Raw genomic sequence first — 14,980 nt, forward strand, 5'->3', positions numbered from 1 at the left:
TTGTAACGTCCACGCGCCAAAACATATCAAAGCATTTTGGGATATTGGAGGATACCCAAAAATGTAGCTCGGTATTACAGCGTCCACACTTCTGACAAACTACCTCATGCAATCTAATTTAGAACCGGACTGAGGTGGTCTTGAGTCTGGTTCTCGAGTGCAGTATTAAACACTGTAGTCTAGACACTAACCTTATTCAGCACTTTTAAGATAGTTTAAAGGCAACTAATACGGTTTAAGGCATAGTGGACAAGGTATTAAACAGCACACGTTGCTCCACATAACAATGCAGTCAGATGCACCTCACCAGCTGCTGGTGTGAAGTTCAAAGCATTTCTCTCTGCATGGTATCTCCAGTTTCCTTGTTTGCCCTATATAAGGTAGAACCATAGATGGCAATAGCAGACACACACACACAATACAACTTTCCAGTCAGTCATTTTTATATATTTTTATTAAATTAAAAAACAAAAATCCTTGAAAACGTATTTATAAGAACTACTGTATAATAAATCAAATATTGTAGTACTTTCATTTGCCAAATCAGGCCATCAAAGTCTGTAAATCAAACACATTTCACAAATAAATCAAAACTCCTATTTGGTAACTAAACAAAGTTGGAAATACAAAAAGAGGGGGGGTTATTTAAACAAGCACGCTCTTTATACTGCAACACACACAAAACTAATTACACAGCCACACCCTCCCTACTGCTGGATTTTATTATGTGAATATCTTCCTATTTACTCCAGCTAAGTGCACAGAATATGTGAGTCATATGTCAGCTCATGGGAGTGAACTTACACAGAGATATAGGTGTAAACATGCACTGGTTCCAACAGAAACCATTTTATATATATCTGCCTATCCTGAAGCAGTTTCCCAAGCTGGCATGTTCAGACTGAATCCTCACCATCCACACGATCAGAACCACAGGAGCAAACAGCCAACAAACACAAGGTCTAAACTAGGGCTGTTCATTTCCATTTGATTTCCTCAACTGCAGCTTTTAACATGTTTAGGTTTTAGCATATTGAGAATGTTTGTAACCAGACAGAAGTTCTCCACCACTATTTTATACAGCACTGCAGCATGCATCTGTGTATGCATACAGCATTTCATTGTATATGGAAAGGATTGGGCAGAAACGTTGAATATAAAAAAAGGACTACTATGTAAAACAGCAAGGCTAACGCCCCTAGTTTAATCACCTTTATTAATGATGAAGGCATTTACTGAAAAATTGGGTTTTGTCCGGGTATTTTATAGCTTACTTTTTGAAATGGGAAAGCTTCATTACTTCTGTCAATCCATAAAGTAAGGGACTTATAAAAACAGGACTGGGAGTTTTCAATTTAAACCTTTCATAAGCTCTAGCAATAATATCACTGACCCCCTTCAATTCTGTTGACGATCTTAGGGTTTTTTTGCTTTTTTATTTTAGATGATGCAAAGACAACGCTACAGAGGACATTGCTGTCACTTCGTGGTACCGAATCACTTCATGTGTTGTAGTTCAAACTGCCCTCTTCAAAGTCACTAATGATCTAGTGGCTACCAGATCAGGACTCTGGGGTTCATTTATATTATAGTGCTGTATTTGAAATCCACTGCATGAACGTAAAAAAAAAAAAAATACATCGAAGATTCTCACCTCAATAAACCGGGGAGCAGTTATGTTACAAAAGTTAAGTAAAAGCAATACAATGGTGTTTTAACCCTTGGTTACACTGCTTTAATGTGGTGTCATAATCAATAGTCTTAAGTCTGCCCAAAGGCAACAAAAGGCATGCCAAGCAAGGCTTAAAATGAATGCAATTTATACAAACCTTGCTTAGCACGCCTTTATCATTCTATAAAACATACAAGGATGGCTACTTCCTTAAAAGTAAAAACAAAACAAATAATCATTTTTAGAACCAATTCAACACCTTTCTTAAAGATGCACCAATATGAAACAGACTTCTCTAGATGTTATATAAACTTGCATTTCCCTCCATAATAGGGTGTATTAGTTTAAATTTAGGGCCTAAAGATAAGATTTAAAAATAATAATATAAAGATTACTTATTTGAACAAGTTCGCACTACGCAAACAACTCACAGTGTAACTTCAGGCAAGACGAGAAGACACAAACACACCTGATACAGTACAAATCTATCTGTTGGTGAAAACTGACCTGGAACTGGAGCACTGGCCCGTCCATTACTGCAAGCATCAAGTGGCCCCCAGGAAAGAATACATTCATTAGAACAAGACCCAAGGCTGTAGTGAAGTCTCTTTCCATTAGCATAACATTCTCCCTTACTGTGTTCCAGACCTACCGCAACACCAAGTTCAATGAATGCAGTCAAAGCTGTTTAATATCACTCTCCGCTTATTCACCACACTGAAATGTCCTGATCTGAATAGAATGGGAGTCAATGGGACGAGCTCCAGATAACATCACTTCGGTTACTGTCACACTCCAATTAATATCACGTGCATGCATTTGTGGTGCAAATTATTTCCACCCCCACTTCATATCACTTTATGTTTTTAATTGCAATGTGTGTATATGTACAGTATAGCTAAAATAAATATTATGAATGAAAACTATTGCAAATCAATGGAATACCAACAACAAATCAAGCAGATCTGTTTGGTGAAAACTGTATTTAATGACTACTTTGCCTGGTGAACTCCTGTTAAAGTCATTACGCTTATTATCACCATTGTGCTCCGTCCCTTTGACTTCCTTCCTGTAGTTCAGGTAATATAACCCCACTTCCAGACTCCCACATAGCTTCCTATGGGTAGCATATGGGGTCTTATTACCTGCCACACAAGTGCACTTTTAAGTGCTGTAGAAGAAAGGGCTCAGCTTCATGGATATGACCCCTAGAACACTAAAAGGCACAATGAGAATGTTAAGCTGATGTATGCCTTTATTAAAAATGTTGCCAGGTTTCCAACCCCTAAATTAGACTTTACTTCACTCCCCCCGCCTCCCCCAAAAAACAGAAAAATACAGTAGTTAACATATTCTAACCTGCAGGGCTATTGATGAAACAAAAATGAATTTCCGCTCAGTAGAACTAGGATGTAGCTTTGACATGAAGTACAACACAGTCGGGTAGCGTGCTTCACAGAGCTGTGGGGAGCTCCAGCACACACCAGCGGACGGGCTGGGCCTCTCAGTGCTGGCTCTTTCCTCCTGGAGGCTTGCCAGGTTTCTTCTCCTGTTGCCCTCGGCCACCTGCACCTGCACCTACCATGCCTCGGCCACGCCCACCGAACACACCTGTGGGGGTCAGACAAAACACACACTCATTTTCAGCAATGAAAATGTCTAATGATTTTCTGTGTTGCAGGTCACATGGTCCAATTGCGGCTAGACCACGTACAGCACAGGAAGCAGTTGTACCGAACTGCAACTTTTACTGCTAGAGAATCTAAACTACAAAGGGAGAAATACATACATATACATTTCAAACACACTTTCCTTGACAAAGGTATGTGAACATACCGAAAACATACATACAGTCGCAGACAAAAGTATTGGCACCCTACACTGGTAAGAGGAAATATGCAAGACATAATGGGCCCAGATTTCACAAACAAGATGTAACCTACTGGTTAAAAATGATCATAAATGGCTGAAAGCTGTAATAAAAGCAAAAGAACACACTAAATACTAAAGCAGGGGTGCCAATACTGTTGTCTGCGAATGAATATATAATTCAGTCTGATTATATATAGATAATTATATCTATCTATCTATCTATCTATATAATCACACACACACCATGATATGCTCAACTTCCACGTGCACGACACTAGAAGGATGTCCCCTCCAGAGGAGCTCATACCTCTGCCTGCACCTCCAGCCCCGCGGCCCTTCTGCTGCAGCTGCTGCTTGTTCTGCTGCATGCCACCGCGACCCCTGCCCTTTGACACCACCTCCTCTTTCACCATGTCGATGATCTCATCCGGGATCCGCAGGTACTTGATGGTGCTGCCTCGTATGTAACACTCTGGCATCCTCCAGAACTTATCACCATCCTGCACAGACAGAGAACAGGGATCTCTTCAGAATGTACACAAAGGACCTGTAGTTAACTATTATCAAAGATGTGCAGGTCAGTATTTAAACAGTAGGACGTGTACAGTGTAAAGCCCAGCATACATTAGGAAACGTTTCCAAACATGATGTTTCCTCGTGTATGCTGGTTGTTTCCCAGAGTAGAACAGGGTTCTGATTTAAGAAACATTTTCAAGAAATATATTGCCTCCGCGAGAGACTCCGTGAGCATGTGTCAGATCACGTGACTATGCAAGTTGGCGACTTCTACAGAAAATGACCTGGTTTAGAATCCTGCTTCAAATCAAGCCTCAACAGTATCTCCAAAGTGTCTGGATCTATTCGAACAAAACTGCGATAACTCAAGCGCCGCTCATTCAAAAGATGATGGTACGCTCCTCTCTCCTCACGGTTTAGGATCTACTCCCTTGTCCACATGACTCTGTCTTGTGATTTCCTCTTTTACAAAGTTTTAAGAGCAGCGCCAGGCTTTCCTCCATTTTTGGAGCGTGCAGCAGGAATGATCATGTGCTGCTTGAAACAAGTTTCCACATGTATGCTGAGCTTAAGTTTATTTATACAAAGTCACTTTCACATACGCAAGTTGATCATATGTGGTTGAATATTATTTTTAAAAAGTATTAACACCCCTCAAATTGCCTATTAGGAGAGAGGAGAGAAACACTTCTGTACATTAGAATGTTATTTCAGATGTCATTTTTATGCATTGGTTTCCTTTGCACGTTTTTGAGTCAGTCATTTAACTGAGCTATATAAATACCAACATGATCCTTCTTACCACCAAATACATTTCCAGTAGCTTCTGTTTGAATATTTTAAAATGAATCCCAGCACTATAAAAATATTTGATCAAAACATTTCACATGTACAAAACTAGAAAAGGTACAACAGAAAAGCCCAATTCCAAAAAAGACTCAACCTTAAATATTACAAAACTCCTTCTTACACGATTTGGAGCATTAAGTGAATAACTGTGCTGCCTAGTTGGGATCACTTTCTATTACAACTAAGCAAAGTTTACTTATCTTTCGTTTCATCAAACAAGAAGATTTTACATCTCTGTCAGATATTTAAATGCTGTTACGCAATATTATTATAACTGCTTGAGAGATACAAGCATTTCCAGTTTGGATATTCAGTAGACACTCAACTCATTGGATCTCGAATTGGGGGACTCTATCATTGCTATATGTTTGTGTTCAGCAAGCAGCCTGGTGTTGCGAGGGTCTAGATCTGTTTATAAATTTTAATTATATAATGATTTTTCTACATTAGGAACCCTAGGTTGGTCCCGTAAATCGCCACAGTAATCTGTCTTGATCCGTTGCGTGGCTGGAGTCAAACCAACCTCAGTACTCTGGAGCCATCTAGAGGCCCCTTTTTCGACTGAGTGACATACTTTTTTTTCCCCCCATTTAAATTGGAGTATTTTAATCTTGTTAAATGTGTGTCATGAAAAATGCTGACGTTTTAGAATTAAGCCATGTTGGTACCTGCATTTTGATAGCATTAGTTTTCTGTCGATAATTAATATTTGTCGTGCTTTAAGAAAAATTGCAATTCATAATCTAGTGCACTGCACACTGCCTGTTTATTATACCGGTAGCATTGGTACACAATCTGTATGACTAGAGTTGGGGGTTTCGATAATCCGTTTACACTCGAGGGCGTGTGTAAAATCTCTGCACAGCAAAGATCCAGTAAAACTACAATTCCCAGACTCCCCCCACGCTCACGTTGGATCAAACACAGGAAGGGAAGGCCTGAAACTGTTTTGCTGGTCTGCTGTACAGAACACCTCCACACACAAATTGTAATGTGACACTAACACAGGAATGCTTAGTGCGAGACAAATACATGCTGAAAATAAATGTATGTTTAAAGTGAAAATGTGGCGTTGTGAGCAAACACTACAATCTCCGGGATAGTTGCTGTGAGATCAGCGTTTGAAAATATGTGCAAGACGTGTAAGAAAACCAACAATCTTTTTTTTCTTTATCATGCAATTTGTAGTTTTGCTGCTACGAGAGTTTTATGTTCATATCAACAGGACATTAATAAAATGAGATGTACAAACCAGCAATATAAAAATTCCACTTAAAATACGATTAAATCATACTTTGCATTCTGCATTTTTGTTTTTTAATCTTGCATATTTCCCAGGATTTTTTCAGTTTATTTTACAAATATTAAAATAGGAATAAAAAATAAAATAAGTGTTTTTAATTGAATCTGTAAAAAAAATTAAATCGCAGTATAGGCTACACACTGTACATGTGGAATAACCGTTACAGCAGCGTGGTTATAAATCTCATTCTGATACTTCACTATCATCCTAATAAAACAGCAACAAAAATAGATTACTTTCCAGTACTGAAGATTCTGAGCAGAACTCATCAAATCACACCCACTGCGCTGCAACTGTCTGTACTCCATTTTAAATTGTCCATTTGTGCTTGACTCATTTAAATATAACACAAACATTATTTAATAAACTTGTCATCACATCGTTTTATTAAAACTATTAAATTTCACCTTTCATTAACACGAACATGTTACTTAACTCGAGTCAGGGTTTCTTTGAACTAATTGAAACCGATACAATTCCGGCTTTGTTTGATGTTTCTTCAACGTAGAAGTATTTACTGAAATTCTGGTTAGCAAGAGCACAAACAATTTCCTTCAAGGTATCCTCACTCATTTTCAGCCGATTGCTATTTTGGAGGTGACCCAAGTTTGAAAACTGTTGTTCTGCATCGGTTGATCCCGGAGGCACACTTGCAGCCGGCAATGCCACTTTGCTCAGATTGAGAATCCAATGTGTCTGGATTTATTTTCCAAACTCGAGCACATCCAGTTTCATGTTGTCAGGGGCAGGCTTGTTCATGTTTATTCATCTTTAGTAGCAAACGGTCAGAGTGCTCTGGCATGCCACTCATAATCCTCCCCTTTCTCGTCGAGTCTCACAGCTGTACCTTTAACCGGTGATATCTGTGCTCAGATCTGCTGAGATTTTGGTTGTCAGGGTCCGGTATACTTCTGTGTTGGAAGATTTGGAGGCAGCAGCAGAAGACGACTCCAGTGTTTACTGGATGTTACTTAAAGCTTCAAAGTTTAACGACAAACATTACCTTGGTGTGCAGAACCTGACTGTGAGCTTGGTTGCTCATCAGTTTTTTCAAACTTATTGCTTTAGAGCCAACAAAGTCTGAATGATCTCGAAGGCGCATTAGACTAGTCCATGCTTTATTGACACATGACATGCAGCAAGGTATAAGCTAATCCAGCGATGCAGCACAATAGCGGCAGGTAACCTGTAGTCAATTTTGCAGTTGTCTCGCAATTTCCAAAATAAACCCTTCAGCCTGTTGGCCTGCTTGAAAACGGCCCTTAATCCAATAATAGAAGATCTCACGTAACTCACTTCTTCAACACCAGCAGCAGCCGTTACAGCAACGTGAATCGGATGAGCCGGGCAACTGATTTCTGATTAAGTTTTAATGGACAACGACACCTGTGTCTTCTGCCAGTTCTATTGTCAACATTCAACGCGTGTCTTTTTCCTATTCCTTAAGGATATTAACTTCAAGTATTGCTCATCCTTGTTAGACAGCTTTTTGGGTCTTCCAGTCCTGGGTTTGTCAATTACAGATGATGTTTCTCTGTACTTGTTGATTATGCTTCGGATACCACACCTTGAAAATCGAGTGATGCGAGCTATTTCACCCAATGTTTTTCCCTCTTTATGCAAGTCAAGGTTTTTATAATAGTAGAAAACACTAGTGGAGGCTTTGAGTAAATTGTTGATGCTCATAATGCATCACAGTAGAAAAATGCAACATGTCTAAGACTTTTGCACAGCAGTGTATGTGTGTAATTTATATATTACATTATATATATATATATATATATATATATATATATAACATACACATACATACATACAGTATATACACACACATTTAAATGAGGAGGACCTCTGGGAAAATTACCGGGGATAAAAATAAATGGACTCTTGATTTCTGTAATATTCAGAATCCACCTGCCTATGTGGCGATTTCGGGCTTAAGATTGTCGGCGTTAAGCAGTGTTTGACAAACTCATTAACACAGTCATTCTGCGCTCTCTTTTATTAAAGCACGTGTAAAAGCAGCAGAAATGGATTGCTTGTCTCGGTTCACTTTCTTGTTTTAGTTTAATGTCGCATACTTTCAGTATGTTCTTTTATTCTATCAGTGCAGACATGTACCTCACTGCAGCAGTATTTGCAGCGCTGTGCATCATCACCCTCGTCCGGCCCACCTCTGCTATTTGGCTTTTTGTTTACTTCAAAATATGTGTTTTCTTTTGAATATTCATGAACTGGTTTACATTTTCTCCCCATTCCTCATCCAATCAAAATATTATATTTTCGTGTTGTTACAGATAAACCTGCTTTATATTATGATAGACTTGCAGGTATAAATTGTGATATAAAGCAGGTCATCATATAAACCGGGTTTCACGTTTGCCTATCAATGTGAAAACTAACTGAATTAAAGAGCAGTGTTTTAATACTGTACATTTAGTCATTCTTTACATTTAAACAAATGCAAATAGTTTGCTACAGGACAAATACGTTTTGTATCATTAACTGGAGTGACAAATGTTTTGTTATCTAAGAACGCACAAATTGTCGACTGATGAGAGCTATCAGTTAGGCATTGCACTTGGGGGGGGGGGGGGGGGGGGGGGGGGGGGAATAAGACTGACTGTTATAAAACAAACTTGGTGACGTTGGTGTTATGTAACTGAACTGTATCCCGTTAAGCCCACCCACACAGCATCTGACAGGCTGCACAAAATGTCAGTTTATCAGCGACAATGATTATTGGTTGTTAGTTGCGTTGGAATTAATCATGTGGTTACTTAGTAAAGCCCAGCCACGCAGCATTTGACAGGCTGCACAAAAAAGTATTTTGATAAGATGCCATTTCTCTAATTTCAAAATAACCATTTTACCCAAAAGGGGCGTTTTAAATACTCAGCATATATGGAATATTGTATGCCGAATTACCTGCCCAAATTTGGTGCTTCCAATTATAAAAACAGTAACTTGATCCACTTGAGACTGAAAAGCAAAACTGTGGTTGCCTTGGTCTTGCAGAGCTTCACAAAGACCTGTCCAGACCCCCAGCCCTTACTCAGACTCCGAGGACAACTGCGATCTTCACAACTCCAAGCAACTGTTTCTTCAGTTTCAGTTGGAATGGTAAATTAGCCCAGACAACAGCATATCCAAGTAATTGGTTTGTGCAGTTTTTCCAGGAACGCTGCTCAAAACCTGCCTCCGAGACTCAGGGACAGATGCAATCCCGGGAGAGAATCAAACAGACCAAAGCCAGCTCTGGAGTAAGCCATTTATGTGGCAGTTGGAATTAGGATGGCTGCTGAAACACACTGTCTCAGAGTGGCTAGTGTAAACAGGGTACTAAACACAGGCAAAAATGAAAGACAACGGTACTGTACTACCTATTTCATTTTGCAAATAGGTGCAAGGACAAGGAAGGAAGTAATCTGACAATCTTGAAACCTGCTTCTATTAAAAGAAGAACTTCTCAACAACAGCCCCATACCCTGGATGTGCAGATGACCTCCCGCAGGTTAATGTTCATCCAGTTATCACAGCTCACCAGGTGCCCGTTGTACGTCTCCCCATTCTTCAACTCCACCAGCTGCAGAGAAAAAACACACACACATGCACGGGCTCAAACCAGACCTCGGGGCTGTCAAAACATCTCTTCATCGGAGAGAGGACAGTCATCTAAAGCAAAGTGTGTGGCAGGGAAGGGGGTGTCGCATACTTATTACAGTAACAAAATACATTTCATACATCTTACCTATCTTGCATGTACAAAGGGTGCACAGGTCTCAAACGTGCAGTTTTGAAAGAAACACTTACAGAAAACTTTTTTAAATTTTTTTTTTTTAAACACGGTATCTGGTACTATCAGAAAGAAGCCATTGATTGAAGGGGTGTAGTATTATGGGTATGTTTTTGGTCCTAGGTCTGTGGGGAAAATACTGAAATATTAAGGTGGTCAACATTTAAAAAAATAAAAATAGTAATGATAAAACAAAGAGACTGTTGACTCTGCTGTTAATGTTGCTAGGAGTACCTTAGCAATTATTGAAGGTTTTGTTTTTTCACTTACCATGGGGTGGTTCTGGGCTGTCTTAAGCAATGATAAGGGAAGCTGAAAACAGAGCAAAGTTATAATTCAGGCATTACAACTGGAACACATACAATTAAAAGCACCTGCCTTTGCGATTTTAATTTAAAACTGCTAAATTATTAAGCAGAGAGCTATAAACATTCAGAAAGGTAATGATGTTAAGTCATCTTCCTTTAGTTTGCACTGAAGCAAGACAGCTTCATATGAGTGGGGTTTCCTCGTCTTAATAAATCACAATACTGGCTGAGCACATAAAGCCAGCATTACAATATACACAGCCATAGACATAACCCTAACATTACAATATACACAGCCATAGACATAACCCTAACATTACAATATACACAGGCCATAGTCATAACCCTAACATTACAATATACACAGCCCATAGTCATAACCCTAACATTACAATATACACAGGCATAGACATAACCCTAACATTACAATATACACAGCCACAGACATAACCCTAACATTACAATATACACAGCCATAGACATAACCCTAACATTACAATATACACAGGCATAGTCATAACCCTAACATTACAATATACACAGGCATAGACATAACCCTAACATTACAATATACACAGGCCATAGTCATAACCCTAACATTACAATATACACAGCCCATAGTCATAACCCTAACATTACAATATACACAGCCCATAGTCATAACCCTAACATTACAATATACACAGCCATAGACATAACCCTAACATTACAATATACACAGGCCATAGTCATAACCCTAACATTACAATATACACAGCCATAGACATAACCCTAACATTACAATATACACAGGCATAGTCATAACCCTAACATTACAATATACACAGCCATAGACATAACCCTAACATTACAATATACACAGCCATAGACATAACCCTAACATTACAATATACACAGGCATAGTCATAACCCTAACATTACAATATACACAGGCCAGTCATAAACCTAGCATTATTTTTTTTAGTAAAACGAAAACGGCTGATGTTAGATAGTGTCATTTATTTTAACATGTTCATCGCCTGAGTGACTTTGTCAGTTAAGACCATTCCTTAAAGCTTAATACTTAAGCAAGGAAACAACTAAATAAAAAAATACAGAAATTACGTTCACCTAAACTACTATTACTAAAAACTGATACTCTTCAGATAGGACGGCCAAGAAACGTAATTTCTATATGACGCACATTCTGTTACACGCGATATTGTATTAAACTCACCATTCTGAATTATTACTGTAATGTATTTATACTGTGTTACTCTCCAACACAACGCTAACGAGGCTCACAGTCTAACCCTGGGGTTGTCCAGGGGCTGCACTCTCCAATCACAATTTTGAACTGCAGGCAGGAGGGATACAATAGCCAATTGGCGTCGAGCAGAGGTGGGCCAGCCTCACTTTCTATAGTTCAGTTGCAGCGTGAGTTCTGAAAAGCCGAGAGCGTCACACAGCAAGCTGTGGGTCTGTTTATACTCGCTACTGCCACCTACGTAGCGGAGGTTAATTACGAGAGCAAATCTGTTGATTTCACTGAACTGATGTTGTGTTGTGTTTTCATTGCATTTAATCAATAATAAAGTTGTATTTTCTAGCCTGGTATTTAATTTGTCAAGCGGTGTTGATGGAATACTTATGTTCTTGAAATGTCTTGTTACAATAATTCTGATTAATCTATCGTGTCCAAAAACGGTCACGTATACAGCAGGAATGTTAACAGCAGATTTATAGTAGGTTAAATATTCTAATAAGTGCTGCAAATGTTTTGTTAATATTTAAACGTGTTTATTTTTGCATTTCATTCAAACAACACGACTATAGAAAGTTAGGGGACTAAGGGAAAACAAACTGAGAGCGAGCGCATTGAGGTGACGTCATGCTTAAACAGTTACGCTTGAGACCAAAAGGAGGCCGGTCACGTGTGCCGCAGAGCCACAGATCAGAGATCCTGAACGCACAGTGTTTGTTTTTTCCTTTTTTCTTCAGTTCATCGAAGCTGCAGCAACCCCAAAGCAGTTCAAATAAGTATATAATGCTACAATCATAATTTAAAAATTAAAGATTGGGTGCACTGTACGTACAGGGCTGGTCTGGGACTCTGTGTGCGCCTGTGTTTGAATTGTGCTTGCACTGAACTATGCCGCTTTGTGGGGCTAAGTTGCACGGTAACCAAGCGCTGGAAAAGGCTCCCGGGGATCATTAGTGCACCTGGCAGGAGCCGGGGGGAGTGGGACTGATGGCGCCCACTGATTGGTCGGGGTTAACCTACAGTGTTGCAATAGTGTAAGGGTCCTCCTGGCATATAAGAGGCAGCCTGTGCTAGCCTGGGATGTAGGGGGGTGAGAGAGCTGGAGAAGTAACCTGTTTAACCTGCCTTGCTGAGAGGTATTGCTCACCTGCGTAGCCCTGGGCTTTTATGCAAAATAAAAGTGATTGCTGCTTTTGATCTCCTGTTTCACACTCCTGTTCTTACCAAGGCATTACAATATATTAAATGAGTTATCATGTCTGACTTAAAAGGCTGACTTGGCCGGTGGCAGTTCCAAGATAAAATAAATACATACAAAATACTAGCCATGGTCCAGGAAGTTAAACAGAACATGAATTATTAAACACATGACCAGAACTATGAAATAATTCTAAACTATTACAATTACAAAATAGCAAAACCGAGACGATTGAACAACTTTAGTGTTTCTGACCGGGACAAGAAATGAAGGCTGAAAAGTGGGACAATCCCATTTGTCCCGGGACGTCTGGCAACCCTGTGAACGCACCCTCTTTGTCAGAGAATCGTTCTGTCTGCATTGAGGATTTCACATGAACTCAGATACAGAAGAAGGGTATTGACCAAGGTGAGGGTCAGTACTGTAGGGTGTTCTCGGTTCTCTTTGCAAAATAACATGTGTTGTAGTGGTGCTGCCTTCTTATTAATTGACCAAGTTTAATTTAATTGCAATTATTATTATTTGTTTATTTAGCAGATGTCCTTTATCCAAGGCGACTTACAGAGACACAGCATCAGCTGCAGAGTCACTTACAACTATGTCTCACCTGAAAGACGGAGCACAAGGAGGTTAAGTGACTTGCTCAGGGTCACACAATGAGTCAGTGGCTGAGGTGGGATTTGAACCGGGGACCTCCTGGTTACATGCCCTTTTCTTTAACCACTGGACCAGAAGGTTTGCATTTCTGACAAGTATCAATTATTTTCACATATGTCTTGATTAAAGGTTTTGGAATAATTAGAATTTCTGAAGAGTTGTGAGAACCAAATGATGGTACAGTGTTCTTACAAGCGTTTAAAAAAATCTACCAAACAAAAATCTAAATGAACACAAATAGCACACAGTGAACACCATAGCTTAAAGCAAAGACTTTTAGCCCTCTACATTTCAGCAACTGTATTTTGCTATAATATATTTTTTTTAACAAACACCTACAGAATTGAATCCCCCTTTATGTTTCTGCACTAGCGATCACAAGCGTTGTATGCTGCCAATATCAGCGCAATATAAATGAATTTGCCAATATAAATAAATGTCTTCAATATGTCTGGATCTCGATGAGCCACAGAGATCAATAACTGCCGTGCTTTTTAAAGTTTTATTCCATGGCTTCTCATAGTACTAGATTAATCAGTCCCAGCGACCTGCAAATCAATATTCTGACAAGTCAGGTTGTGTACACAAATCAATCGCAGCATTCTCAGGATGTGCAATGGTGCAGCAGCACGATGCAGGGTGAGTCATGCAATCAGGGGCTTCCTGGTTTGAATCCTGGCCTTGCTGATTTGGTGATTTTGGCTGGAGCCATGCATCGACCTTTCACTTTGGGTTAGGAAGTAAAATCTGTATTGTGAACACTAGTACCACATCAATAATATAGCCCTCACCCTTTCAGATAGTGTCTTCACACTTGTTGCACAGCTGTATTCCCCAATCCTCTCAATACAATTCCATTACAGGCGTTTCCAGTAAAAATAATCAGTTTCACTTCTAGGGGTGTAATGATTCACCATGCATCGATGAATCATGGTACTTTAATTACATGATGTATTGTATCGTAATAAATGTATGTATAGTTACAAGACCAAAAGCACAACAATATGGTATTATAGTATTGATTTATCTTGCATTATTTCCAGTTTATTGATTTAAAATGGAAACCTACCTGCATAGAAAAGGCTATCGTTATTTCAGCGGATGTCAGTGATTAAATTGTCTACAATAAAGTGTTTAAGGCCATTAAGAGATTAACAGGAAAGTGCCCCTGCGTAGTAATCTGTTTCTAACATGGATCCAGCTCCATGTGAGAGTCACACTGCACGAGGCGTAACCATCCAAAAGCAATGGAGTTTGGAGGCAGCAACAGCAGACAATGTGGAAGAGGATGGCATGCATGGTCCAGGTGACAGGTGCTGTCAAAGCCTGCACCACAACAGCGCCCCCTATGATGCAAGATGCCAACCACACCATCCTAACTGCTATGTTTAAGTGTTCATTTATTAAGGTAGGTCTAAGTGATTAAGCAGGCCCAGTGTCTAGTTAAAATGCCATGCCTTTCATCTCTGGATGCTGGGTTCTAATTTGGCTACTCTGAAGCAGTCTCAGTTGGTATCACATAATGTCCTAACCCTTAAACCCCCTAATTAAACACAGACTGTTCTG

At 39.4% G+C, this 14,980-nt stretch overlaps 1 protein-coding gene across 2 annotated transcripts; it reads right to left on the bottom strand.

Moving 5' to 3' along the window:
- Nucleotides 1–436: 436 nt before the first annotated feature.
- Nucleotides 437–11,673, bottom strand: LOC117428996 (U6 snRNA-associated Sm-like protein LSm4). Of its 2 annotated transcripts, none has more exons than XM_059014952.1 (5): nt 11,533–11,673; nt 10,279–10,320; nt 9,700–9,798; nt 3,852–4,044; nt 437–3,283 (listed from the first exon to the last, which is right to left on the bottom strand). In XM_059014952.1, the coding sequence occupies exons 1-5, from the start codon at nt 11,533–11,535 to the stop codon at nt 3,177–3,179; spliced, it is 444 nt and encodes a 147-aa protein (XP_058870935.1). In that variant the 5' UTR covers nt 11,536–11,673; the 3' UTR covers nt 437–3,176. The 2 variants fall into 2 exon arrangements, with proteins under 2 accessions (XP_058870935.1, XP_058870936.1); XM_059014953.1 differs by lacking the exon at nt 11,533–11,673 and adding an exon at nt 11,427–11,507.
- Between the last annotated feature and the right edge of the window lie 3,307 nt (nt 11,674–14,980).

This window comes from Acipenser ruthenus, chromosome 49, assembly GCF_902713425.1.
Source record: "Acipenser ruthenus chromosome 49, fAciRut3.2 maternal haplotype, whole genome shotgun sequence".
NCBI classification, from domain to species: domain Eukaryota; kingdom Metazoa; phylum Chordata; class Actinopteri; order Acipenseriformes; family Acipenseridae; genus Acipenser; species Acipenser ruthenus.

Excerpts from the sequence above, each read along its gene's own strand:
- LOC117428996 (XM_059014952.1), bottom strand. Across the intron at positions 9,799-10,278 it reads CAGCCCAGAACCACCCCATG|CTGGTGGAGTTGAAGAATGG; the intron begins GTAAGTGAAAAA and ends TTTTCTCTGCAG. Across the intron at positions 4,045-9,699 it reads AGGTCATCTGCACATCCAGG|GATGGTGATAAGTTCTGGAG; the intron begins GTATGGGGCTGT and ends CTGTCTGTGCAG.